General features: G+C 44.8%; 1 protein-coding gene across 2 annotated transcripts in view; it reads left to right on the forward strand.

Annotated features, from left to right (window-relative positions):
- FGF12 (fibroblast growth factor 12) overlaps positions 1–24848 on the forward strand; it is a 231984-nt gene that overhangs the window by 61069 nt on the left and 146067 nt on the right. Inside the window, exon 1 of one of the 2 annotated variants that reach the window (XM_074833956.1) lies at positions 24550–24797. The exons of the other annotated variant lie outside the window; for it this stretch is intronic. Within the exon in view, the coding sequence (XP_074690057.1) occupies positions 24710–24797 (88 nt within the window). The 5' untranslated portion in view covers positions 24550–24709. Of the gene's footprint in view, positions 1–24549; positions 24798–24848 lie in introns of those variants that run through there. 2 annotated transcript variants of the gene reach the window in all.

Below are 24848 nucleotides of genomic sequence, written 5' to 3' on the forward strand. Positions count from 1 at the left end.
AAATCTTTCTAACCATATGGCTGTATCAGCACTAGTTTGATGCCAAGGTTGGATCTTGGTTAAATTGGGATCCCACTTTGCATGCTTATGTCTGCTGGAGGAAAAAAAAGTTTGAGTTGGGGCCATAAAATTATTAGTTTTTTTCATAGTCTTATTTCTACATTCTTTTTCTATATGCAAAGCATGCAGCATAAAAAACATTTCTAGGTGTAATATGTTGGACTGACTGTGATACTATACCAAGACAAGTCAATTGATTCTGTCTCCACTGAGATATAGAAATAAAATCTCCATGGCTGTCGTTCTGTCATCTTTCCTAATCACTTTGACCATGTGTTTTTGAAGATGCCACCCTCGTTGTCTCACGTGCCAGATAACTTATACAGCATTTTGAAGACCATGGATGGTGTATGGGTGTAAGGGAGTGTGCTACATTTCCAGAAGGTACTCAGGAAGGTTTCAAGGGTGGCAAGCTCCTTATTTCTGTGGTTATTCTCTGTGCATTTATTGGTAGGTTGATGGGTATGAATAAAAGTTTGAGACCTTGTTGGATCTGTTCATGAAGATGATGTGTTACCAAAGGAAAGAGTAGCCTTTGTTCTTTTAAGTTCACCCTTGAATAAGAAAACATACAAAAGTTGTTGTTTGTACCAGCAGATACTGGAACAGATAATGTTCTGGAAAACCTCATGAATTAAAACTGGGACCTGGGGAGAAGGGGCAGTGGAAGGTGTGGAGGGACTTCTGGCACGGTTTATTCATGTAGATGTGGGGTCTGGGACCAACTTCCCTGTGAATGCAGTGCAAACAGGAGGTGCTTTTCCATGGATGCTCTAGGTCAGTTTTATGCCCACCATGTGGTATGCCAGACTGGCTCAGCATTCCTGGGTGGTCAGAGGTTAAACTGTAACTCACATTTTAAGTGATGCAGAGCATTTTGCCTGTGTTTGAGACTATGTTAAGTTGTATGGATGTAGCCAGTGTGTTTCATCCTCAAATTTTGGATTTGGGTCTTTTTCTGTCCCACTTTCTCTTTAAATTCTTCATTTATGAAGCTTCATATAACAGTTATACCAGTTGGAAAGTTATATTAAAATCAGCTAGAAAAAGAAGAGACTGTGAACTCTCAGCACATCTGAGATGGGATATGCTAGGGATGCAGATCAATTTAGAGACAAAAAAGTTTTAATGCATTAGAAGAATTCTTTGGGTGTGTTTTGCCTCAGCCTGTGGCTTCTCCACTGCGTGATGTGAATGCACTGAGGCCTGGTGTTGAAAGCATCTTCACAGTATGGTGTTGTTGTGGAACCTAGAGTGATTGCACGCTAAAGTCGGTATGTAGATAGAATTGTGAATTGGATTGTTTTCCTTATGATGTTCTATATCTTCATTAAAAATACATACATACCTAATATTCCCAAATGGCAAATGTGTGAATCAGAAGCTTATAGATACCACATTTTGAGGATACTCCATTTCTTATGCAGCAGTTAATCTGAAATACCATAAGAAAATATGTATTATCTCCTCTCTGAGAATTTGCAAGTAGGGCTTTGAATAAAAATAGAGTTTTAGTGGAGGCAAGTATCAGTTCTCCAGGTAATCTGACAATCCTTTCCTGTTATGCCACATGCTTTGCAAATGCTCTTTTCCCACACAGTTTTTCTTAGTGGGAAATGTGAACTCTTTTCCCCAGTCAGACAAACTACTTCAAAACTGGGAAAAAAACATCAGGCCCAATGGTATTTTTTCTAGATAATGTCATAATGAAAAAAGTTATGTGCAGAGGGACAAAATATTCAACCTGCTCTTGCCCACAGGCATGGCAGAGTGCAGACTAGGCACATGTCCTTATTCCTCAGCTTGTGTAGCCCCCAGACAAGCATCCTGGAGCTCCAGCACTGGGACATGAGCTGTGTTCTCTTTGTGGATACCAGCCAGGCTATGCCGGACTATTAATGATTACAGAAGGGAGCTCCCTCTCTGAAAAACTGTATTTCAGGCATTACGAGGTCCCTATCAGTGTTGCTATTTTTGTGCATACAAAACAATTAAGAGAAAACTGCAGTGTTTTAGGGCAAGTGCTGAGTCTCAAGGAATACCTGACAGTCATTATCCCACATCATCTCCCCTGGCATATGTCTGTCTTGTTTCAGGGAAGGTGTTGGAATGGATGGGGCAGAGAATGGAAGATAGATTTCTGAGGTGATGCTCTTAAAGATGTTTGGGACTGGACTAAGAACTGATACAGCAATTTACTGTTCAGCCTGACACAAGACTTTTATCAGGAGCAGAAGCATTTGCTGACAATGCTGGCAAAACTGCTTAAATTGCCTGTTGTCTGACTTAAGGTGAAAACAGGCCTGTCCAGACTTTATGGATGAGGTTCAGTTGCTGAGCACTGGTGTCTAATGCCATTTGAGTCTCCCCAAGATATCCGTGTTGGTGCAGGCAGCTCTGGTACAGCCTGGAGGCCAGGCAGGACACCCTATGACTCCTTAAGTAGCACTGAATACATACGTTAGGGGATATAGGTGATTGATTCCCCTTCTGTGTGTGTGCCACTGTGCATCTGGGTACATCTGAATTTGCTTCCTAATGTGGTCTGCTCTGGGATTTAGGGAGTAACTTGTGATGCGTGACAAGGCACTCAGCTACAAGAGGAAACGGAGCTGAGGTACTGAATGAATGAAGCAGAAATCTCCAAGCTTTGGGTAGACAGGAGCATATTTTTTGTGACTCTGGAAGCCCACCAGCAACATCTACACAGACAGGAGCCAGAAGGACCAAACTGAGTGGAGAAGCAGGAATGGTGATGGTCGTGATTCATCTGCCGTGGCATGGCAGGAGCAAATGGGTAAAACCCTACCAAGCCATGTAAGCACAGCGCTTTGTGCTTATGTACCAACCTCTCCCCCAAAAGGTCTGTAAGCCATGTATGGCACTTGCCAGTTCACAGAATCACAGAATCATCTAGGTTGGAAAAGACCTTGAAGATCACCTAGTCGAACCATTAACCTAGCACTGACAGTTCCCAACTACACCATATCCCTAAGCACTGTCAGCCCAATGAGTTCTCTTGATGTGCTCACAAAGTTACCTTACTTGGTCTCCAAAGCAGGTGGGTGTGTGTCTGTGAACACTAGCAATGGAAAATACCTCTCAGGAGAGGATGGCACTTGCCCAGCCTCAACTCCCAGCTAATAGCTACACCACAACTCTGGTCAGTAGGTGAGAAACAAATCCTGTTTTTCCTAGATAACTCTCTGGGTCTGAATATCTAATGAGCTGAAAACTCATTGAAACCACATAGCTTTGTTTTGTTTTTCCTTGAACCATAACTGAGTCTGAACCAGTATTTCAGACTCTGTTGAACTCAGTCTGCAAAAACATGAGTCAAAACTGAATCTAGAACTGGACGAAGTCAGTGGTAAGAATTTTACCTGGAGAATCTTTATTAGTATAGGGATGCAAAGGTGCAAAGACCAAAAGAATTGAATGGGCTGTCTTCTTGGTGTGTGTTGTTTTGGGATTTTTCTGGTAGGATAACTTCCATTATAATGGAATCTCAGAAGTTTTACAGGAGAGGACTCATAGCTTCCTAAAGACCTTACAGTGTAAGGCTCTAGCCCTCAGGACTTGTCTATACCTCCTAGCCCCCGTGGGCTGAGCTACTTCATTGCAGGCTTTAGCTCTGCGTGTCACTGTTTCCAGGACGGGGTCTAAGGATTGAACAGGAAGGATACAATGTTGTATAGTCAGTGCTGTGTGTTTTATCACAGTCATCATTTTCTATACTAAGGCTTCTTCTAAACCTTCTTTCTCTGTAATCTTGCAGACTAAGCCACTCAGGCTCCACGTGAACGTGTGTGATCTAACCACTGTTAGCAAGCTTTTGCTTTTATTAGCCTTTGGCCCAGGTTTCATATAGTTATCACTTATTCAGATCTGAAAATGAATGCCTTTGTCTTCCCACAGCACTTCTGTGCATCTTCTGTCTATGTAGACTTGGGTTTAACTCCTCTCTTTCTGTTGACTTGATCATCTTTCCCTGCACTGCCTTATCTATATTAGCCTACTATAGATTTTCCACTTTGACTCTGCAAGAGCTAAAAGGAGTTTAGGAAACAATAGGTTTGTAGAGTGAGAAGCCACAGCTAACTGTGTCTCTTAGGACATCGTGAATATCCCAGGCAAGCGGTAGTCTCATCTCTTGGTGCCCCTAGAAAGCCAGTACGTCCAAGCTTGAGCCATAAAATTGCCAGTCAGTTGCACAACGACCCACCCTTGATCCTCAATAGAAAGGGAGTGTTTTGCCATGAGAGGGCATCTGCTGGGCAAGAAGGACTTAGTAATGTACAAGCTCCTTCTAGCCTCTGTCCCTGCCTTCAGGGCTTGACACAATGTCCTGCAGAAGTCAGTAGCTCTGGACCTCCTGACTAGGTTTCTTGTTCCCTGAGCTAAAGGTTTGTCAGGCTGCTTTCTGTCACTGTTGTAATTCTATGTTTGTGTGGACATGTCAGTGTGGGGAAGGTTGTTACTTTAACTGCTTTCAATTGTTACATAAAAGACTGTCAATGAGGGGCTGTAACTACTCAGAAGTTTTAATTATGGCCTGATGTGATGTTATTGTCCTGGCCTTGCACACTTCTGTGGGTGTATTTCTGAAGGAGGTGGCTTTTGTTGCTACAAGCTGATGATTCCTTCTGAGAAGTCATTCTCTCCATCAAGGTGACATTCAGGAATGACAGTGCAACACATCAGTGAGGAGGAGGAGGAGAAGTGCTTGACAGGGAACTGTAACTTCGATGTGATGTTTCCTCATATCACCACAGTCTTTTCCAAAGGGATATTAGTGATCCTCCCATTTTTCTGTGGCATCATTCCCAATAATAATCCTCTTGATCATAAAGAAAAGTTGTATCCTCCTAAGCCACTCTGTGAGCAGCCACAAAAATTAGTGATGTGCGGCTTCCTTGTTGCAGGTGCGTTAGCAATCTAGGGCTCCCAGAGTGCAGGGAAACTGCATCACTAAACACCTGAATTGCAAATAGGATGGACGAGGGGCTGAGAATGGCATGTGGAGCCTTGTGCTTTGGTTAGCTGGTAGTAGCTGTCTCTCTTCTCTCTCCCCTCACCAAACAGAGGTCCAAATCACATCAACTGGAGATGCAAAGTAGTGTCTGCAATTCCCCTATCTTGAACTGCCCAGTCTCTCAGGTCTTCTAAGTCCGGACATTCTTCCCAGAAGTTGCACAGAGCTGCATGTCTATATTCACACAATAACTGTAATGGGGTTCCCGGTGGTTTGGAAACTAGAAACTTAAGACATGGGTTGAACCCCTCAAATTAAGACATACTGGCAGGAGTACTACAGATGGTGTTGTGACAAGACAGTAGCCAGGAGAGGACTTTGAGGGCTGCCCAATCATATCCTTCGCCCATCTTTCAGAGAAAAAAAAAATTGTTTGTGCTTTTTGCAGGTTAGAAAAGGGAGAGAGTTACTTTGTGTAGGTGTACTTAATTTGCTGTAGCAAGAATTAAACAGGTTGTAGCTTCCCACCAAAGGGGCAGTGCCTATGACAAGAATGCTGGCAGTGAGATCAATGCAGTGTGACTGTCATGCAAATGTATAGCAATGAAATGCAGCCCTCCTTTTTTAAACAGGTTCTGCAGCTTGTTTTCCCCAGTATTTGTTATGTTTTGGACTGTTAACAGCTTTCTTGTGTGTTATGAAACACACAAGGATTACTGGGGCAAAGATGAAGAAAAGGAGTGACTTTGTAGCTGGAACCATGCACATCAAACAGTTAGATTGAGGAAGGGTCTGTTTTAGCTCACTGTCTTGTCCCAGAATGTCTCAGGCTGCAGGTTAGAACTTGGTTGAGTGATTTGTAATAACAGATGTGTTTATATTAAATATCCAGACATGTTGGATGGGCAGTGGGGAATCTTAAACTGAGATGCCCATGCTCTGACTGTCCCATCAGGGATGCTCAGTGCTTCCAAAATATGTTGTCCCCTTGAGGTGTCCTGACCTCAGCTACAAGAAAATGAAAACACACTTATATATTGGATACTTTCTTTAAAAATGTAAATGGATCTTGCACAGAATGTGCTCTTTGTAATTCATGCAGAAGATGTAATGGAGGAGTGAGCCACTGGACTGGATTTAGATGACACTAGAGATTTTTCACAGTGGTACAAGGTGGTGCTTCTGATGTCTTTAGCTTTGGTGTCTGCTTCAGGGAGCCTGTGAGCGAATATGTGTGTGTCTATTATTGATGGGACAGGGCTGATAATCAAGTTCTCTACAGGGGCAGAAGCTTTTCCCTAGAACTGAAAGTCTGCAAGAGCCTTTCCTCTACCTCCCATTGCTTCCTGACAATGTGGCAAAGGGCTGATCCTCAGGTGTGGCACAACATCTGGGTAGGGCAAGTAGGATACTCCAATTTGGGGTACAGTTTGTGGAAAATGTATTTAATGACTTCCATCTGTAATAGTCACTGAAAGCAGCTGCACTGAACAGATATAAATTGACAATCAGTGCAGTGTCAGCTGCACTACAGTGTTAACCTACTGGGCGAGACATACCTGTATTAAATAGGATAGACAAGGGAAGTTTAGTTTGTCTTGATTTTTAGCAACGGGCAGATATGAAAACTTCTGATTTAGGGACTTGAGGGTTTCTTTGAACTTAGGTCTAAGAGAACGGAAATTTTCAACTCTTCAAGTGCAGCTGGATGAATAATTTCTAGTGAATAATATATCTGATGGCTTTCGCCGCATTTGGGATTGACAGCAAACACATCACAATTTTAATTATTGGGAATGATCTGCTGAAATATTCAGGAACTATTTTTGGTTCCTGCAGACTGTGCATGAAAAAGTTAGCTATTTAAAAGCCAGACTTCTCCTTTTTTTTTTTCTTCCCCCTGAGCTCCTGGCTGGTCTCCTTGCTCTCTACAAGGCTCTCCAAACAGGACAACATGGCTCCTTACATCCTGGCTTGCAAATCTGACAAACAGGAACCTTACAATAAAATAATTAGAAAGAAAAAAAAGTTATTGCAAGTCTTCCTATCCTAATACTCAGTAGAAAGCATGCGAGAGGGATCAGGACGGAGTTGGTTTGTTGGCTTCTTGAGGTGCTTGCAGAGCTGAGGGCTGTCCATATAACTGGGGTGGGAATCTGCAAGGTGGGGAATGGAGACTTTTGTAGAGGTGAGGGAAGTATTACAAAAATGTTACACATCTCTCCCTCTTCTGTACTTTTCACAGCTTTGAGAAAATCAAAACCTCAGGACTGACCATCAACAGTTCAGGCTGAGTGTTATTTGAATGTTGCATAAGCAAGACTGTTGGGGTAATCCTGACTCCTAATGTAGGGAGTTACTGTCGTGGCTGGTCTCCCCAAACCACTGGAAACAGCTATTTGCCTTCCTTGACCCTCTTTCCCTCCTCACACCTCCCCATCGTGTGGTACCATATCATTGTACCGTGGTGGCATCCTGGTACCATACTGCATGCTGCCCACTGCTGCAGGGGGTGAGTTAGCCTGGGGGTGATGCAGACGCTATGAAGAAAATTAGGGAGAAACAAACTTCTTCCCAAGGAGCAGGGCAGGAATAACATGAAATATAAATTTTCCTTCTTATCTGCAAAGAAATCAAGGCAGCATTTTGAAAAAGGAATGGATAGGGATTAATAAAAATGTGACTTTCCTGAAGAACTGACATAGCAACTAGAAAGTAGGAGGCAACACAGGTATGCTGGTTTGCCTTGGCTTCTGTTAGCTGCTCTCTAAAATGTTTTGCTACCCTCTGGTGGCTTTCTGAGGATTTGTGCAGTCTAGTTTCCATTCCTTATACAATACCCTGCCAACTTTTTGAGATGTATTGAGAAACCCAGATCTGCCGATGAAGGTTTTTATTTTCTCTGATTCCAAAGCAGCAGTACAATAATAATGGAAAGGCAGCTTTAGGTGTTTTTTTCTTTTTATTTTTTTCTGTTTCCTTTTGTTCATAGGAAGTCTCTTTTGGTCTAGAGTTATCATCACAAAGGCAGCTTCGTTGAGAGGTTAAAATGAAAGAATAGTAACTTTGTTCCTAGGCTGGCTGTGTAGTGGGACCGTTCAGTGTTTGGGAATGACACAGGCTTTGCAACCCTGCAGAATGCAAACCTGTGTCCTCTACTTATCTGCAGAGGACACAAAGCAAGTACCAGCAAAGTCAATAATAGCAAAACAAACATGATCTCCAGGAGCCCAGAATAGGTCCTATTCAACCTGGTGCAGGAGCAATGCTCAAACCTCTGTCATCCTTTCACTGTGCCTTGGTCTCCATTATTCAGTAATTTCTTGGGTTTTCCCTTTTCCATCTTTCCTGCTCTTTAATTGATTCTACATTGTGGTTTCATAGCAGAAGAGCTGTAGGTAGGGATTTAAAGGGCAGTGGTTTGACAGATTTTACAAGAAACTCCTCCCAGGCATTAATTCTTGGGTTATGGGGTCAGAGAGGCTCTTGTGATCTTCTCAGTCTGATCTCCTGCAGAGAGCAAGTCACAGGACTGCCCTCAATTGACTCCTGCTTGAAGTGCAGCATTGAATATAGAAAACATCCCCTCTTGGTTTAGAATTTTCCAGTGATGGAAGATTCACCTTGTTAAATTGCTCCAGTGCTTTATCACCTTCAACGTTAAATACTTCTGCACTTTTAGTTTCAGCTTCCAGCCTTGGGTTTTCTTGTTACTTTATGAGTTTGAGAAGCTGTGTGTTGCTGAAACTGTGTCCTGTGTAGGGACTCATGGGCTTGATCAAGTTGACAACCAGGTGGAGCTCTGAGAAGCACCTTGGTTCTAAGAAATGAAAAGTTGTTAATATTATTGACTGAGTTGTGGGGTGTGATGTGAAATCATAAACTCATTGCACAGAAGGCACAAAAAAACACCATACAAGGGTACTGCTGGAGGCCGTGTGCACTTTTCCCTAGTGCATATCTGCACTGGATATTTCTAGGGTTCACAAACTTAAAACAAACAGTTAGTAAGGGAGATTTTTACAGGTTTTCAAATGAGATTTAATTGCAAAAGTCCTGCAGAAGTTCTTTCACAAGAGATGACTTGAAACATAAAAGCATTTGTTTTGGGTGTTGGTTTTTTTTGTAAATCAGCTGTGCTGAGATCCTTTGGGATGTAGGCTGCTACATTCAGCAAAATTATTGTTGTTAGCTTCTTACGCTGTTCCAATTCACAATATGTTTTAAAACCAGCTCTATCCATTTTATAACCTGGCAAAGGTTTGGAGTGGAGAGCAGCCAGCATCTTTTGTGCTGGATTAGCCTACAAAAGCCCTGAGAAGAGAGTAAGATCACAAGTCTGGTGGGGTAGTAAGCACAGCTAGAAGGCCATCTTAAAGGAAAAACCATATTTTTGCAGTTCAGGCAGGGGAAAGGGATGCAGTAAATTTGGGTTAGCTCAACCACAGAATATGCTGTGACAGCAGATAACCCAACTCTTTCTGTGGTTTGACCTCCATCACGCCAAACTTGCTGTTTTTAAAGCCACTTGAAACCTTGCAGGAGATGATGGAAAGCAGCGTGGGGACATGCATTTAGGTTTCAAATTCTTTTCTGTTCTTGGCAGGGTGTCTCAGCCTGGCACGTGGGGCCAGCAGTCCTGAGTGCAAAGCTACTTGTAATATAGTTCCTTTCATGGCCTTGCAGGCTGCATGCATCAGGCACCGGGAGCTGCTTATTTCAGTCCTACTGCAATATCCCTGCTTGTGAAGAGGGGACAGAAATGCCAACCTCAGTGTCCCTGCCAAGACATACTGTAAGGATTTGTTAATGTACGCAGCTGTTGTGAGAACAGCTCTGCTCTTGATGTTCAGCATCCCCAATCCATCTTCTGGCATTGATGTTTCCTAAACCAAAGAAGTGTTTTGAGCTGATGCCAGTAGTCATGGGTATGTCTTACATGATCTTTTGCAGCCAGATGCAAACTTTGGGCTGTGTTTTGGGCTAGCTGGACTCAGTCTGGTTCAAGACTGCAGGCTGTGTAATTGCCTGGGTGTCTGAGCTGATAAACCCAGTCTCCCAGCAGACCTACATAGCTAAGTGTAGTGCTTGGCTGATATGGTTAGAAGGCTTTGGGACTGGAGATGGTTTACATCCATCCCTCTCAGGGAAACTTCTCACACGCCAAGAAAAGAGAACGTAGACCCTTCTGAAAAGAGAGCATATGCATCAGCCTTTGAAATCCCTGGACGCTCACCCTGGGTTCAGTGACCAAATGGATGGCAGAGTGTAAAACTGAGAAGACTTCAACTCTGGCTCTTTACACTTTAAAATTACTTTTTACTTCCAACCTCCACCTTGATCCTGTCAGACCACAGCTAGTTCTGGAGGAAGACAAGATGCAGACTGACAGCATCAAGGTAAGACAGTAAGGGAGATGCTAGGGATGTGTGTGAATACCTCTGTAGCGAGGACCCCAGACTGCTGCACTCCCCCTTATAGAGCCTGTCTGTGTAGTGACAGATTTTCCTGTAGGAAATCAGGACAGTTTCATGAAATCAGGATTCCTGCAGGATCAGCAGGAAAGCACTTTGCCAGCTGGGATGAGGGGTCTATCTGTGATCACTGGGAGTTCCTGGAAGCTGTTGCATTGCCATGCATAGAGACCCTTTTTGTGCAATTGCATCATTTACTGCTTCAAAAGGAGAGGGGGGAAAAGGCAAATAAAGGGAAAAGAGGTCTCTATGTCCTTAAAAATCAGTCTTTCCCATCAGATTTGGAAATATAACTGACAGTGGTTAGGAAAGAACAATCCCATCTAAAAGCTTCACCAGTGAGGTTTGGCTCCTTAGTACTGAGGGGAAAAATGCACTCCTGAAACTATGCTCCTCCCTGTTTTCCAGGGGGGAGCTGCACCCTCAGTCCTGCGAGTACATCAGACAACTTTCCTAAAGAGGCACTTTGGGGATGTAGCCTACATCTCTGGAGGGAACTGAATGGGAAGCATGTCTCTGCTAATGAAAGCTGCAACCAGAAATAAGAGTTCTGGAGGTTGAAAACTAGGTTAAAAGCAGCCAGCAACGGAAAGCAGCTGAAGATGGAGTGGGTTAAAGAGCTCTTGAGCATTAGGCGGTGGATGGTTTTGCTTCACTCCCAACTCCTGGGTAGTGCAGTCCTGGCAGACTGACAGGGCTTCTGGGGTGAGTTGTCACAAGATGCTTCAGGTTGTTGAGGTTTTTTTCCCTTAGGTTTTTATTTTTAGTTCAATCCTCCCACTTAACACACACTACAGTGACCCCTACTGCTGCCAGCAGTCAAGGGCCCATCTCAGTGCAATTATTAAACTGTGGGAAAGTATTGCCTGTAGTCTTATAAACAGATAGAATCATTTATAACCCTTAACTATGCAGAAAGTCTGCTCAACCCTATATCATCAAAGGGGAAAGCTTCTGTAAACCCTGTGATGCTTAAACTGTGGTCATAGTGTTTGTGTAAAGAATAAGAATTAGGCAAAACCTTCACAATAAACCTTTTCTCCCTTTTCCATGTAAGACTGGAGAGGGCATGCTGACCCAGTTGGACCTCCCACACTATAAAACTGCTGTACTGTGCCACATGCAGGAACAGCATCCTTGCTGCTCCTGCTTGGTCCCAGCCACCAAGGCCCTCTCCCATTTTTCAAGAACAGCTGTAGGGTGGGAAGATCCTGACAGCAGTAGCATGAAAGGGCATTCAAGGCTACTGCCCTTGCGAAAGTGGATGGCAGCTGCTCTATCTTCTGTAACTTTTTGTGATGCTTTAAGGGAAGAGCCTTATACTGGTCTACATGTATCATTTTGTGTCTGTGTTAATCACCCTGACCCTGGTCTGAACCATCACCTGCTTATTTAATCCCACTCTTTTCAGTATGATTTTTCTGGTGGGTGAGTTCTTAACAGGGACATGGAATTACAAAGAGATCGTGAAGGAATATGAAATGTGCGATGTGGAATAAAAGGAAGTTGAAAGAGTTGGAATATTAAATATAAATAGCAGGGTCTTGGTGAAGTGCAGTGAAAACACAGCTGCTGTGTGGCAGGCTGGCCAAGCCACCACGTGCCCATCTCCATCAATCCTAGTTGGTGTAAACACCCCTGAGAGAAACGATAACTGGCCTTGGCAGGCATCCTGCATTAAACTTCCCTTGGTGAGAATGCACTAAGGAAGAAATCATGAGGTACCAGACACATGACCCAATGGTTTCTCCAAGATGAGGACTTAACTGGGAAAGCGAACTGGGGAGGAGCAGAAGGAAGAAACTCTAAAATGAGATTATCCAGGCACTGCTGCCTGCATCCCTGACAGACCAGTTCAAGCTTTTCCATATGACTTGTTCCCCAGGAATTGTTCTGTTCCAGTTTTAGCTGCGCAGAGACCATCCCACAGGCTGGAGCAGACGTCAGCTCAGAGATTGTTCCTGATTATTAATTTACTCTGTCTTAATGTAGGCCCGTTACCAGATGCTTCCCCCAACGGTGTGCAAGTAAAGCTGGTGTCTGTTCTGCCTCTCATCAAAGGCAGCCACGTGTTTTACCTGGAGACTGGGGACTGTCACGCTTTCTGTGCTTGCTGAGAAACGTCTCCACTTCTTTTGGTCTGGATAAATGGGCAAAGAGGCAGCTTCGGTGCTGCCCTGCCTGACCACAGAGGTGCTCTGCCAAAGGGCAGGGTGGTGAGCATGGAGGTGGCCAAGCACCAGGAGGCATGCCCGGGTCTTCCTGTGAGTGGTGCCTGCTCCTCTGCATGGACAGCCCGACTCATGGCCATACTGCATCCAGCATACATCTGTGGCCTCTGGCAGCAAATGCCCTTCTCCCCTGTTGCCCAAGTTAGTGATGGCTTAGGTCTGGGGAAAGGCAGCTGAATTACTGCAGCTGGGTAGAGGCTCACAAGTCCCACTTACTCTTTCAGAAGTTATCTTGGGCAATCTGTCCCCTGAAAGCATCATCCTGAGAGTGATCCTTCTGTTTTCACCTGCTTTGCTTCATGTAATTTGCTGTTGGCATTAACCATCTTAGACATTTGTGGTCTGCCTGATGCCTCTCACTGTAACCAGGAGAGTGAGCAGGGTGAGGAGCAAAGCTTTTCTCTGCCATGCCTTGCTCTCATTTGCCATCACTGCAGTTCAGGGAGTGTAGCAAATAAAAATGGGGAGCCAAGTTCTTTGTATCAGACTCTTCTCCTTCCTGCAACACTGCACACTACCAATCCAGCTCTGCCAAGCTGGACCAGAGTGCTTTTGTACGCTGCTGAGTGATGCTGGATTCACCGAATCATCTAGGTAGGAAAAGACCTTGAAGACCATCCAGTCCAACCATTAACCTAACACTGACCGTTCTCAGCTACACCCTATCCCTAAGCGCTATGTCATATTCTTTATAGTTTCATTATGGCTTGACACTGAGCACAAGTGGAATGAAAAATAGATGATGTGGCCATGACGCTTGCAGTAACTCAGCAGGCGAAAGGGAAAGACACTCCCCTGGGAACCTGCCTTTCCATTCCTTGCACCCTCAAATGCCATGTGCTGCCTCAGGAGTTTGTGGCTCTGCCATCATGGAAAACAAATAGCTAAACTTGTGTTTTACAACAAGCTGCTCCTGTGAGACTTAAGTAAGGACGAGCTGAGACTGTGACAGAGGGAAGCAGAAGGAGCTGTGGTTTGGGCAGAAGGTCCCCTGCTGTGGGTCTGTTTTTCCTTACAAAGCAACCATTGCTCCCTTTTCCCTGGCACAGCAGCCCCAATCCAGATCCATGAGGACCTTCTGGAGACAGGCAGTGATTGTTCTATAGCAGGAGAACATTTTGATGGCATTCTGTAGGTCAGTCATCCTGCTAAATCTGTGAATAGCAGCTGAGTGAGAAGGGGAGTGGGGGATGGAGAATCCCCTGTGTGATCAGGATAACAGTGAAGGAACCAAAGTGGAGGAGAAAGGCTGAGTCAAGCCTCTGAGTGATGGGATTTGAACGTGGGGCTGGCCTTCCAAATAACTAGGTAGAGCTCCTTTCACTGCTCCCAGGGGGGAATGTAACATCTAAGGAGGGTTTATGTGAACCCCAGTACTGCATAGTTGAGGTTGCCTCTGTGTTGGGGGTTTAAACAAATGCCAGCTGGAAGGGAATAATTTTGACAGAGGTCTGGGGATGGATATGTGACATGTGAGAGCTTGCTCAGAACAGTTTTGCTTTAACCGGATATTTTTTCCCATCATAACTACTGTTTTTCTGCTGAATTGTAGGACATAGCTCTTTGGGAATGGAAAGCAATGGCTGTGGTTCCACTCACTCATGAGCCCAGTATACCTGGTAGGACGGTTGGGCAGGGACAGAAATGGTGCGTGGGGCCAGGCAGCACTGAGGACTTGGGATGACTCAATTGTCACTCATGTTTTTTAATTCTGCAGGGTCTTCCTTGTCTGAGGGTTGCAAAGCACTGGATAGATTTCCTAAAATTTAGTGCTGCCATTGTGTGGTGCTTGTTTGGACAATGTCTGTGGCTGTCCTGATGTAAACAGGCAGAAGGCTCATGCAGGACTGACTGGAGGTCAAACATGTCCTGCAGTAGAGTCGATGCCGTGGCTCTGACAATAGCCTTAGCAGGTAACATGCTGTGGTGACTTTTCTCAAGTAGCCGGAGAAGGTACTTTGGCCACATGCCATTCACAAGTCAAGGTGAGAATTTGAAAAGGTGTATTTTAGTGACTCATAAATAGCTTAGCACATGCTGATGGGGCAGCAGCTCAGCTTTATCATTCCAGCTTTGAATGCCTAAAGTGTAAAAATAAAACAAACAAAAAAAAAGTGCCTGAAATGTATGGGCTAAATTCAGACCTCATGGAGCAGTGTCAGTTTATAGTGTCTGAATCTGGCGCCAGCTCTCTAACATTATTGGTAAATTCTCTGCAGCCACCTCTCTCTCCTCTAACCCTCCCTTGGTCTGTTCTGCTGCTGCAGTAGTTACAGCTTTAGCTTGTGCTGAGCTGCATTTTGTGCTGTGCCAGGTCCATCACATGTGCCTTGCGTATGGTCCAGGTTTTGAACTTTTCTTGCAGGAAGCAGACAACCACCGCACTGATTGACCTTCAAGGCCTTTGGTAATGCCTTGTGCATGTTTCCCTGCTGATAAAGTAATGTCTTGCTGATTTATCTGCTCACACACAGAAGTATTTGCCTCCCGTATTTTATTTTCCTCTTGAAATTCCACCCATTGGTCATTCATCTTTTGTAATTTCCTCTTTCTTGCTGTGCTCTGCAGCAATCTTTATAGAAGGGTCTTCATCTTTCACTTGAACATTTTTCATTCCTCATCAATTTTGCCAGATTATGCATGTTTTGGAATGGGACTGGCTGGAATTTTTCTTCCAGCATAAGTGCAGTATCTTCAGCTGCTGAAGAAAGAAGGCTTTTTACCTTCTCATAGGGGAGCAGAACTTTTCAGGGGCTGATAATCAAAGGTGTAATCTGGGCTGGCACTGCTCTGTTTTCAGTAGAAACAGAGTAAGGCTGTTACCGAGTGTGTCACAAGTCAGCAATGATTCCTGCCTCTGGGAGCCAGCCATGTTACCTGTCACTGGTGTGATTGTTGCAAACTGGTGTTTCTAACTCTTAGAAGATTTGGGGCCTTTCTTAAATCCCCAAGCCATTATGTAACAATGACAACTTGGCATATTTAGATATTTTCTGGTTCTAATGGCTGCAGAGAAAAGCTAACAACAGAAACCTTAGAAGACCCTAAACCATGAGTCAAATGCAAGAACGAATCCCAAGTGTGTTACTTAAGTTTGGTTTTACTCTTATAGCAGAGGATGGAGGCAGTGGGTCTGCCTTGTAGCTGGCAGTGTCTGAGCCTAGTAATATTGACTACCTTAACGGTTTGTTCTGTGACTATGAACAGCAAAAAATCTCCTCTGTCCTCTGAAGCCTGTCTGTGGTACATACATACCACTGTGCATAGGGCTGGGGCTGCAGCAGCAGTGTGGAAGTTACGGCCCAATGGGGTGGAAGTAAAGTTCTTCCCTGTTCACACCAGTGTCAGCCAAACATTCCTGGTATGCATTAACTGGCAAATTTTGAGAAACTTAACATAAATGTTTCGTTTGATAAGGTCAAAACCTTTCCTTGCAACTTTATTTTCATAATATTGTCTAAATATTTCAGCAAAGTTGAAATACTTTAGAAAATGTCATTTGAAGCAAAAATGATGAGTGTGTTGATTATTATTTTTTTTTTTTACTACTTCGGTGTTGTCCTGGTTTTGGCTGGGATAGTTATTTTTTCTTTTTAGTAGCTAGAATAGTGCTGTGTTTTGGATTCAGTATGGGATTTGGTATGAGAAGAATGTTGATAATACACTGATGTTTTCAGTTGTTGCTAAGAGCTCAAGGACTTTTCAGCTCCCCATGTCCTGCCCATGCATGGGTGTACAAGAAGCTGGGAGGGAGCACAGCCAGAGCACTGGACACAAATTGGCCAGAGAAATATTCCATATCGTGTAACATCATGCTCAGTATATAAAGGAGGGTCCGCTGGGAAGGAGTGGGTTCTCTCTCACTTCCAGGATTGCAATTGTAGGGTCTTGGTATTTCAGGATCACTAGCCAGGAACAGGCTGGGTGTCAGTCGGTGGGTGGTGGGCAATTGCATTGTGCGTTACCCATTTGTGCTTTCTAGTATTGTTATTGTTTTATTTTATTTCAATTATTAAACTGTTTGTATCTCAACCTATGAATTTCCCTTTACCCCTCAAATTTAATCCCCCACCCCCAAGTGAGGGAGGGTGAGCAAGTGGCTGCATGGTGTTTGGCTGCCGGTGGGTTTAAACATGACACGAGCATCTGCCCAAAAAGCAAAAGTGTTCCCTGAGAAAGAAAATGTGAATATCTTTTTATTTCTTTGCTTTCTTGCATTCTGGTGAGGACTACACTGCATGAGACAGTCTCAGAAAAGGAATTTTCCCAGACAAAAAGTCCTCTTAACTAAGTTAATCTGGAAAAAATGTACCCAGTAGGAAGTCCTGTCCTGAGAAGCCAGGATTTCAAGGCTGGCTCTTACAAAGGTCATGTAAATCCAGTCTTCAGTTCTCTTGAAAGATGAATTTTCCTTTACATATATAGCCACATTGTAACTATGCTGTAATATTATTATTTAATGTCTAGCTTTTGTCATTTTTTTGCCTTCAGAACCAGCAGGGACAAACCTGTGTGTGGGTGTGGAAAAGACCCTGCTGTCTTAGCAATGCTACACTGGAGGAGCTGGGAGCTACATGTTCCAGAATAGCAGTCTTGCCAGTGCAATCTGTGTTTAAAATGTGCCTTCACGTGCTCTTCAGCCACAGTGGCCAGTTAATGAGTGAGGGTCTGAACCATGGTGTCCCAGTAGTGGCTTTACTGTGATCGGAGAAGCTGTGAATTGGAGCAGAAAGTGTTTCTTGTATCATCGTTCCCAAGGCAGGGAGTTAGGCAGGCAAGTACTTGCTTGTCTCGATGAGACTGTGCCACACGTGTTGTATTCACATGCCAGAATAAATACACTTCAGATCTGGATGACAGTAAAAGGCTCTGTGAGTGTCACTGGAAGTAGGCAGATGGGGAGGTTCACACTTCCACAGATGCTGCTTCTGACCTCAGATGTACTCCTGAACATTAGGAGTGAGTTTGCTGGAAGAGGTGGTCTGTTGTACTTGCCCTCAGAAAATCTTTACTAAGCTTCCCAACTTTTCCTTGTGAGATGGATGGATTAGTTGTGCTCTTAGATGAGGGAAGTGCCCTGCCAGTTGTTCGTGTTTCACTGGTGAATTGGGGGGAATGTGAAGAGCACACCTGGGTTGAATTTCGAAGATGCACCTCTTTTAGTGCAGGCTTTGCCCCGGTGGCTGCCTGCTGAAAGCAAAGGAGCCAAGGGGCCCTCCAGTGGGCAGACCCCGGCACTTCTGCTGGCCTCCAAGCTCGCTTGCCTGCCCATCTCAAAAGCTTGCCCCAGCTTCGATCTGTTGCCCTTTAAACTTGGGTCAAAGCCATTGTTGCCTACTGTGAATTAATAACCTCAATTACTGGGGCCCTGTGGGTCAGATCTTCCCTGCGCTGGCTGCATTACAGCCCTTTTAATCTGCTTTCCTCTCTTATGTATATGCCTCTGAGCCTGGAGGGATCAGCAGATGGGGGGAGATCTGCCTTCCTGCATGTTTTCCCTTGTGAGGGGCTGCAGAGACTGATGGGATGTGAAACAGCAAGCAGAGCTGGCAGGGGAACTGTACCCACCAAGGAGGCGCATCTAGAAGATGCTTCCACCACTTCCAGGTGCAAAGGACAAATGTGGCAACATGTGGGGGTCTGTCCTAAAATTAAGTCATCTGCAAAAAATCACAGCCCCCCACCCTGAGGGGGCCTGGCAGTCAGGTTTGGTCATCAGGGGAAGGGGCTGCACAGCTCTTGCAAGGGGAGGAACGTGCCCCCCCTGAGCATTTGGGTAAAGGTGATGCAGAAGTCATGCACTTGGACTTCTAAAATGCTTCCCTCGCTGGGTGTTTCCTTTAAAGAAAATGGGTCAGGTCTCATCAGTGGGGAAATTGCCAGTGAAGAGGGAGAGGACTCTGCAGCCCAGCATGCTCCTAAATGATCTTGAAGGGCAAGGGGATAGAGGGAAGACAAACAAATCATTTGTAGTAAGAAAAACAGAAGTGGATGCTAAAGAGTTGCAGGAGGATCTCCTGATACAGACCTTCTGGTTGACTAACAGCAATATAAAGTGAGGAGTGCAGGGTAATGCACCCATGAATAAAACCCCCAAAAATATATATTTATGCTCAGTCATGGTAAGGGGTGCTATTGGGGCCATTTTCTCTCTGGAAAAAGACCTCAGAGACAGTGTGGATCTCTCTGAAAGTGCTAGCTCAGCAGATGCAAGCAGAAATTATTGGGAAAGGTACACAGACCAAATAGGAGCTATCATCCTGCCATGCTAGAAATCCCTGGTGCACTTGCACCTTGAGTACTGCGTGCAGCTCTAGTTATCCTGTCTCAAAAAGAACTAGAAAGGCACAGGAAACAGTGACAAGGTCAGTGGAGTGTGCAGAATAGTTGCTGCCCAGGGAGCAATGGAACAGATTAGACATTTTCAGGTGTCTTCAGAAATGAAACAATTGAGGAGGGAAATATGACAGAGGTGTATAAAACCATGACTATCATGGAGAACATAAAATTACCATCTCACAATATAACAGCTAAGGTGAGCATTAAATGGAACTACCGAGAAGCAGTTTTAAACTAATAAAAGCTTTTTCCTGGCACATGATTAACCTGTAGAATTTCTTGCCAAGAGATAGTGAGGAGACCAATGGTATTACTGGCTTAAAAAAACAGTTATAAAAATTTGTTGCAGAGAAACCCATCAAGGGTTCTTAAACACATTGTAAGACAACCTGTGGATGAGGAAATCGCAAAGCTGCAGGGCACTGGAAGCGGGTGGAAGGAGCAATGTATGGTGCCCCTTTCTCCAGGGCATCTGTTCTGAGCTGCTGGTACTACTACTAAATTATGTTTGGAGAATCCTAGAAATTCCAACTTCTGAGGAAATGTCACTGTGCTGAAAAATATCCAGAACAACCACTTCTCACTAATTCAGATTTGATACACAAAGCCTCTTTACACATAATATTAGATTTCTTCTTAATGTCTGGAAATGCAGCTACTAAGTACTCATTACTATGAGCTTTTATGTGTCTGAGGATAAACCTATTAAATAGGACATCTTTTCTTTTTCTTCTGAGTCTGCTTTGGTGTGCTGAGAGGAGGCTGAGGTTTTACCAAGTCAGTCTCTCCACCAGGAGCTGGAGTAAGTGGTTCCTATTCCCTCTTGTTCATATGATAGCACTGCTTTTTAACCACAGAAAAGCGACCAAGAAATTAGTCTTTCTGATGTACAAAATCAAGCTATGTCTTTTTTTCTGTCTCATCTTCTATTTGCTGTCAGGACGTGTATGGTATACTTTTTCCATGGAGTTTTCAGCAGAATCCTTGCCTTGTGAGTGCGATTTTATACTGATTAGGAAGAGGCTAATCCTCTCATTAAATCACCAGAATGAGGACTGACAGATGATTCCCTACTTGGCCACAAATTTATTGTGTGACCTTCAGCAAACTCCTGAACCTTGTACCGCAGCTCCCACTGGCTCTGGTGTGAGTGCTCTGTGCTTTGGTGGAGCTGGATGCAGTAGAAGCTGTACATGGTTAGTAAGTCTCTGAGGCAGACCCTGACATCCCTCCTTGTCAGCAGCCCTCTGCTTCACAAAGAAGGGGCAAAGGGTAAGCAGAAATACCCAGAGAGCCCAGTGATGACAGTGGGGTAAATACTTGTTTGTAGTGAAAAGGGCTGTACTTGTTAGCTCCTTCCAGGGTAGATTTTGCTCAGATGGCTTCTGCAAAGAAAGGTGCTGAGAAGTGGCTATCTGCCATCACTGAGAAATATACCAATACCGATCACAAATGGATCCATGGAGTGAGGGCTAAGTGCTCCTATAGGAGTTTTGTAAATTTACAGAGAGGGACAAGGTCTGAGATCTGCACCAGCACCAGCTTAAACAAAACTGTTGAGGTTAATGGGCCATTTCTCACCATGTCCACCTGCATTTGGCCAGAAAATACAAGACAAAGACTTGCCAGAAAAAAAACAAAACAAAAAAACCCCAAAACCAAACACCACCCACCCCCCCCCACCCCCCCCAAAAAAAAACCACCCACCACAAAAAAAAACAAAAAAACAAAAAAACAAACAAAAAAAAAACCAAAAAAACAAAAACAAAAAAACAAAAACAACCCAACCCCCAAAACCCCACCTGCACAGGCTGTTTATCTGTGTACCAGTTGCAATGTTCTAAGAACTATCGGTAGTCAATACAGGTGAAAACAGAAACAGTACGGACCCAGTACCTTAAAAGATTATTACTTGCTTTTGTATGAACACAAGGAAATTACCTTTCCTGACTAGTCTCTACTTTGAGCTTTTGTAGATTTTCTTTCTTCTTTGGCTTTTGTAACTGATGAACTCATGCACTTTATGCTATTTTAATACCTAGCAAAGAGCCTTGTCTGCTAAATCACCTTATTTTTCTCTGATCAGTGCATTCCTCTTTTTAGTAGGAGGTATTAATTTAAATTCCATAATCCCAAACATATTCTCATTTCTGTTCTGTGGTTCAGAAGGCCAATGGCATTTTAATTTAATAAGGGAGAAACACACATGACACTGTGTTCCCTCTGTCTTCTGACCTCAGTGAGTCTTTCACAGCTTGCTTTGTGTTTCAGCAAATGCAATCTCTGCTTTTATTCAAGAACACTATCATTTCTAATACCCATGTTCTACTGGTGGGCAAAAATCTAAATATCTAGCATTTTCAGAGTAACTTTTGAGATGCTGTTTGCATTATTATTTAGTAATTTAGCAAGATTTATGTACCACTTATGTCCCATTGAAATACTGTTTGGGTACATGCTGTCCCTTTGCAGAGAAATAAGTTTTATTTTGGTTTAGCTTGGTTTTTTTGGAATGAAATGAGTTAACTCATCTAGCAATATCTTGATTTATGTCAGCTCCATTTATCTTTCTAAGTTCCATAAGCTTTGTTTACTGGGTTAAGGTTTACCTAATTGAGTACATGATATTACTGAGTATTTTGTGGCACGTAAACACTTGAGTCATATGAATCACAGTTCCCAAAGAATCATCCTTTGCCATTTTTATGCTTCCATTTTGCTGTTTAAAGTTACTTAAACCCACTCAGTTTGAAAGAAGCACATGTGCTTGTTGCAGTCTTCATGGCCCTTCTTGGAAATGTCAAGTAACACTCATTCATTCTTTTCACTGGTTTGGTTCTGCTCTCCTTTACTCTGAAGTGAATCAGGATCTGACCCCTTGGAGCCTGCCCCACAAAGGCAGAAGTCCTGGCAGGTTAAGCCTGGATCACCAGCCTTGCTGCAAGGTGATGGAAACCCCTCAAAGAAACAGGGATTGTTTTATTAGTGGTTTTGTGGGTTATTCTGAGTAGATTTTCCAAGAACAACTTATTAGTTTAATGAACAGAGGTCTCAAAATTCACCTACCTGTTGCATTCTCATTTTTCTTCTTCCAAGTATCTGTATTTGTGTTCAGTACACTTGTCCTCACATATCCAAGTAATAATGCTTGCCTGTTCACATGCTAGCTTAATAAGTATAACATCTAAGTGCACCTCTCTCCTGGCACCTGGACCTGCACTTCGGTACTAGTATCTCTAAATAAGAGCCCCCTCATTTACAGCTCCGTGTTGGCTGCTAAGCAAGGAGGGCACCTTGACTTCAGATCTCACTGTACTGTCCTTGATCTGCCAGACCCAGAATTGTTCTCATCTCAAACACGCTGCTGATGCATTTGCAGAAAGAGGACTATTATTTTTTTTTGTCCTATTACAGAAGTACCCAAGAACCACTGGTTATGTTTTAGGGCTTCAGTGTGCAAACTACTTCTGGGCTTGTTCCAGAGGGGCTACAGGCTGGCTCACTGATCTGGTATAGCAGAGAACAAAGGAAGACTATGGGTGAAGGGGGGGAGAGGTAACAGCTGTAGTCTCAGTTTGGTGTCTACCCTAGCACAGCACAGTAGTCTTCTGTGATTGCTGTAGAGCCGGTATTGCTAAGGAATGTAGCTGGAACAATGATCTTGGGTAAGCGGGGACATGTAGAGAGGAGATAGAAGGGCAGTTGCATTTAGCTTTTTGTTCTGACTTGGTGCATGTGCAAGGTCCCGTGTAAAATAGCTTATGAATTAAGACCTACAGAGTGATGATTTTCAGCACAAGTCACAGAAGACAACAAAAACTGAGTTTAGCATGGATCCCAGGGATTAGTTATTAATACCTTGCATCCTTTTAACAGTCCTGAACTGTATGCTACTGGCTTTACTTCTAGGTACTGTTTTCAGTGTATGAAGTAGGGCTGACTAGAAAACAAAGAGTTTCTGTTTCATGAAACATTTAGCATTTTAACTGTTTTTCTTCTTTTTTCCCCTGTCCTAGATGAAAACTCAAACTGTAGGGTGTTTACTAGGTGTTACTCCAAGTGCTCTCTCAAATACTGGTTTTGCCACAAGTCCTCAACAGACTCACACTAGAACAGCATTTCTTTTGCTATGCCTGGTTTATGTGTCTTTGTACTCTGATCTGCATGTGTTTTACAGCTTTTACTGTTCCACCCTAATGGGATTCCCAGTGAGCAAACCAGTGTTGCACCTTGTATCATGCTGACTGTGCCTCATTCTTTTTGTTTGGACTTGAGAGACATCCTAGCAAGTGTTAATAAAAAAGTCTGTATCCACACTCTTGCATCCCTGCAGAGTGTTGGCCAAAAGCCTGTTACATCCTAGAGTGCACTCTAGAAAAACTTCTATCTCATGTGCTGGTCAGAGAAGCCTGGTCACTTCTGCCAGATGTCAGGAGAAGTGAAAGCAAGGAAGGTGTTGAAAGGTGGTGCAGGATTCGGTGACCCTGTTCGAGCACAAGGTAATACAGGTACAAACTCATGCTGGTTCAAGGTTGATTTGTCCCAGAGGGCTTTGGAGTCTACTCAGGTGAAAGAGTTCATTTGAGAGGTGTTTGTATGTACTATTTCCTCTGAGGAACTTTCAGTGCTCTGGTGCTTTCCAGCCGTGTGTTGTGGGTTTTGCACTGTGCGATTTCGTGAATTGAAGACAGCTTTAAGCAGAGCATCTTTCCCCAGCCTTCCTTACATATGAAATACGGGCCCTACCTCTCCTCGTGCAGCGTGGAGACTGAGCCTGGACTTAAGTCTGCAACCCTGTAACCGCGATCGTTTAAACATGCGTAGAAAAGAATTGAACCTTCAGTTCCAGTGGAGTGACCTTTGCAAGCAGCTTGTCGCCTTAGGGTCTGTAGGTGTAAATGAGGAACCTTGCTCGTTTAAAGCGTGTGCTTATAGGAACACCCCTGCTTCCAGGCACCCGCTCCTACTGGTGATTTAAGACGAGAGGTGTGTCTTCTTCCCAGCCACGCTGCAGGTCCCGTGGTTTCTGCCAGGCAGGGAGCCCCGAAAGGCCCCTGGGTTTATGTCCCCTGCACGTGGTGCCTTCTCTCGCTGGAGGGACTCGCGGCGCAGGGACCCGGCCGTGCCCCCGAGGGGAGCAGCCCCGGCGCCTGCGGGGGGCGGGCGGCAGGGACGCGGGGCCACCCCCTCCCTCCCTCCCCGCCGGGACTCGGACAACTTCAGCGCGGCGGAGCCGTGCGGGGCGGCGGGGCGGGGGGGGGAAGCGGCGAGAGCCTCCGCCCGCCTCCCCGCCGGCGGAGCGGCGCGGCCGAGCCCGCTGGCAGCCGGGGGGGTCCCGGCGGGGGCTGTGCCGGCAGGGGGCAGGGCCGGGAGCCGGCCGCTCGTGTTTCTAGGGCTTGACGTCCTTCCAGCTAGCCCGCCCCTCTTCCCGGCAAAGCCTGCCCTCTCCCAGCGGAGAAGTCCCGAGAAGTGGCGGCGGGGTCCCCCACCATCCCCCGGGCGCGGCGGGGCCGCGGCGATGGGCCGGGAAGTTTGGCGGCGAGGGGGGCCGGCGCCCCGCCGCTGAGAGCCGGCCGCTCCGGGGCCGGTCCCTTTTCCGAAGAGCGGGAGGGCGCCACAAAGTGAAATCCATGAGGATTCTCGGGCTTCTCCTGGAGAAAGGCTCGCATATGCTGCAGTGTCTCTGTGGAAGGCGCCTGAGATCCAGCCACAGCCCAGGTGGGGAGCGCGCGTCCTTGTCCCCGCCACCCTCGCCTCTCCGCCCGGGCG

Source organism: Strix aluco, chromosome 9, assembly GCF_031877795.1.
Source record: "Strix aluco isolate bStrAlu1 chromosome 9, bStrAlu1.hap1, whole genome shotgun sequence".
Classification (NCBI taxonomy): Eukaryota; Metazoa; Chordata; class Aves; order Strigiformes; family Strigidae; genus Strix; species Strix aluco.